This window comes from Mercenaria mercenaria, chromosome 3 (genome assembly GCF_021730395.1).
Source record: "Mercenaria mercenaria strain notata chromosome 3, MADL_Memer_1, whole genome shotgun sequence".
Taxonomy (NCBI): domain Eukaryota; kingdom Metazoa; phylum Mollusca; class Bivalvia; order Venerida; family Veneridae; genus Mercenaria; species Mercenaria mercenaria.
In genome coordinates, this window is record NC_069363.1 from 74,871,610 (window position 1) to 74,875,465 (window position 3,856).

At 33.6% G+C, this 3,856-nt stretch overlaps 1 protein-coding gene across 1 annotated transcript; it reads right to left on the bottom strand.

Annotated features, from left to right (window-relative positions):
• Positions 1-704: 704 nt before the first annotated feature.
• LOC128555930 (uncharacterized) lies at positions 705-1,820 on the bottom strand. Its single transcript, XM_053539759.1, has one exon. The coding sequence runs from the start codon at positions 1,818-1,820 to the stop codon at positions 705-707; it is 1,116 nt and encodes a 371-aa protein (XP_053395734.1).
• Between the last annotated feature and the right edge of the window lie 2,036 nt (positions 1,821-3,856).

Here is a 3,856-nt window from a genome sequence, read left to right on the forward strand (position 1 = left end):
AGCTTTACCGTTATTGAGTTTATTTATACATTTTAAAATTTCATCATGGGTTATCTTTATTCTTTATTAATGAATAGGTTTGAATTATTAATAAACGTTTGATCAAAAGTTATATCTTGGTCATCATTTGGATTACTATTAATTGTCTTAAAGTGTTCATAAAACTCATCAATTGACGGAGATGGCTTCGTATTTGATTTTGGCTTAAGCCTTTTCAAGTAATTCCAGTATTGTTTAGGATTTTTTGATTGCATTTTACGTAATTTCTTAGTATTGTCATGCTTATATTTATTAATGTAATAATTCATTACACGTTTATACTCTTTACTAGCATTTTTCATTCGTAATTTATTATCTTGTGATTTACAAGTATTACATAGTGATTTGGCTTCATGATACATGTATATGTGAGGAATGCAGCTTTGCTGTATCTTTTTTTTTTCAGTGTTTTCTTCTTGTGTTGACTTTTTCTCTGACAGGGGCTGACTTTTAAGCTTGTCCTTACAAAGGCTGGTATGGTGTCTTCGAGCACAGTTCTTACAATTAGACATAGAGTTGCAATTCGAGACCCTGTGGTTTCCAAGGCAGTTAAAACACAGTCTGTCATGTTTAACTATATCGAGTCTTGAGTCATAATCTTTCACAGTATTACAATCTGCACTGTAATGAGGTCTTTTGCAGAAAACGCACCCTTTCGCATTTTTTTACTGAAAACTAGATCTATGTGGATTTTCATGCCTTTTGTCCGATTTACTTGATTTATATTTGTTATTATTGGTCACAAACGCTGATGTAGCTGGATAGGTCGAAGGCTGAGGTTCATTACCGGCTTCCATAATGGTTAACTCCTTCAGAAACATTCGTCTAATGTCATTTAAGTTCCATTTTGTTGAACCATGTTCACGGGTCATGTTCTTTTTCATTTCCGCCAGTATGACGGGAACTAGCAATGAACCGTATGCATTTTCACTTTGTCCTAAGGAATCTAAACCTCTGATATGTGTCTCTGTTTCGTCGTAGAAATGGCGAAGGCTTGCAAAATTGTTTACTGGCGCCGGTAAATCTAGTAATGCTGTCATGTATGTCTGAATTATCTTCTCCCTCTGCCCATAACGTTCGTGTAAAATCTCGACTGCTTTCTGGTAATTTACATTTGTAAGCGCGAAGCCTGCGATTGTTTGAAGAGCCTCTCCCCTAAGGAACGATTTCAAATAATTAAATTTCTGTACGTCCGTAAGTGACGAGTTTGCATGTATTGCAGATTCATATGAATCCCAGAAGGCTTGCCAGTCAATTACATTTCCGGTGAATATGGGAAGGTCTAATTTCGGCAATCTTTGATAGCTGTTTCCAGAATTTACACATTGAACATTATCATAACTGTTAATCATCCTTGATTGCTCTCGTGTTGTACTGCATGAATTAATTGCGTCCCTGTTGGATCGATTTATGTTTTCACTTCCGGTACTGTATTGCGTTTCTGTGGAGCTATTACTAAATACTTCTGCGGCGGCGTTAAGATTTGAATTTCTTACCTTTAATGTTTTCTTGATTTTGTTTAATGTACACTGTAGAGAATAGCTGTAGTCGTGCTGTGCGATCACCTCCTCTTCAAGTTCCTCTTCATTTTCCTGTGGTAGAATTTCAAGAACCTGTGAGTGTAGACTTTCAATTGTCGTCTGCTTCTCTTCTAAAGAATGGAGAATATTCTCTATTCCTTCTGCATTGATTTCCGAATCGTCTGCATTGAACTTTGACGTTAGCTTTGTAACTGCGGCTTTATTTCCCTTAATAAGAGCTCGTAATTTCGTCAAATTCATCTTTGCGGCTGTAGCTGTAAATCTACTCTTGAACTGTTAAAAGTTTCTCTTTGTAGGCTGTGAATCCGGTTCGCGGGACCAAAATGTCGGGATTGACATCAATACTAAAAGCAGGTTCGGTTTCGATGACTGTATTACATCAACTCAATTCAAATACAAACAAGTATACAGGAAGTACGTCAAGAAGTGACGTCGCGGTAAAAGGCGCCAAACGATAAACGCCAATACCGTTAAATAGGTGCGCGCTAAATATAACAATTATAGTGTCAAACGGACATGCCATAATGTTAATTTGCACTATTAACTTGTTTAAAGTTGTGTTATTTTGTTCGTTTGCTATATTGTCTTCTCTACTGATCATGTTATTTTCGCAAAAGGACATATCATTATGTTTACAGAAGTGTTAACTTGTTAAGAGCTGTGCTATTATGTCAAGTTGTTATCCTGTCTTCTCTACAGATCATGTTTATAAGTGGAAATGCTAAATAATGGTCACATAAACATATCTAATTCATAACAAAAATATTGGAATTTATTAAGACCGCGTCCTTCACAATGGAGATTTTTATGCCAAACTTCTACGAAACGGACATGTATTTACTTAATTGTGTGTTTAATTTAAATTATATTGGTAGTTTCTTTAAAAATGTCCATTCGTAGGACGCGGTCTGAATAAAGAGTAGCATTTCGGTTATAAATAGGATAAATATATCCTTAAAATGACCATCAACATGTAGTTTAAGAAATTACATATATCTGTAAAATTAATGCCACAATTAAAAACTAAAAGTCCATTTCGTAACACTTCTTGCAAGAAATTGTCCATTTTGTAAGATGCGGGCTTAAGGAATACTAAGATTTTCGTAATAATTTGGAAAACAATATTATAGAAAATAACCAGCATGTAGATTTAACTTTTATCTTTCATATGTATTTAAGAAAATACAGATTTCATTGACATTAAAATTGTGATTTAAGTAATAAAAGTACATTTCGTGAAATGGAGTCCATTTCGCACTCTATCGACACGGACTGATGACGTCACCATAATGTGTCAACAACAATAACATTGCGTTGAACAAGTTAATGTAGTATCAAAAAAGTTAACACTGTATGTTAACATAATGGTACGTCAAATTGACAAAATAATATAGTCGGTAGAAAAGAAGTAAATAACACAGCTTCAAACACGTTAATACTGTAAAATAACGTAATGGAATGTCTATTTGACAAGATAATATGGCCAGTAGACAAGACAGTACAGAAAATGCACAAAACTCAAATAGACAAGACAGAATAGCAAACTGACAAAATAACACAACTTTAAACAGGATAATACTGTACGTAATCATAATGGCATGTCCGTTTGACAACATAATATGGTCAATAGGCAAGACGGTACAGCAAACTAACAAGGTTTACACAGCTTTAGACAAGTTAATACTGTTTGTTAACATAATAAAACTACAGTTGATCACATCAGACAGTCCCGGCGTTCAATAATTTACAAAAAAACTTAATGTGTATCTTTATTCTCCTTGAAAAACTTGATTAACATGTCTCTAATCAGATACCCAATGGTTTAGTAATACTGAAATATTGAATAACCACAGAAACGCTACAAAACATTGTTGGCTTGAAATGACGTTACGTGTCAGTTACTTCTTAAAATAAATAGCTTTCATCTCGAAAGTACGTAATTCTGAACACTTTGTATATTCAACAATTTTTAATAGCCATTATTTACCTCCTTATTTCTGATGAGTCTTTCGCTCTGAATAATAGTTAACATATTGCTAGATATATAATAAAGATAAATAATTTATCTTTTATTCCATTCTTATCTCTGGGACAATCTTGAAATGGATATTAGAAACTCATATTTCTAGACCTAATGCAATATTTTAAATAAACTTATCTAAATGCAGGATTCAGAGGCGTTGACATTGATCTATCTAAGCAACACAGGTTTTTATCTGTATTTCAACACTTATCTGTGAAAATTATAATTGCAAGCACAATGATTTTCCATTAAA

Coding starts and splice junctions, on each gene's coding strand:
- LOC128555930 (XM_053539759.1), bottom strand. CDS start 1,820: ATGAATTTGACGAAATTACGAGCTCTTATTAAGGGAAATAAAGCCGCA.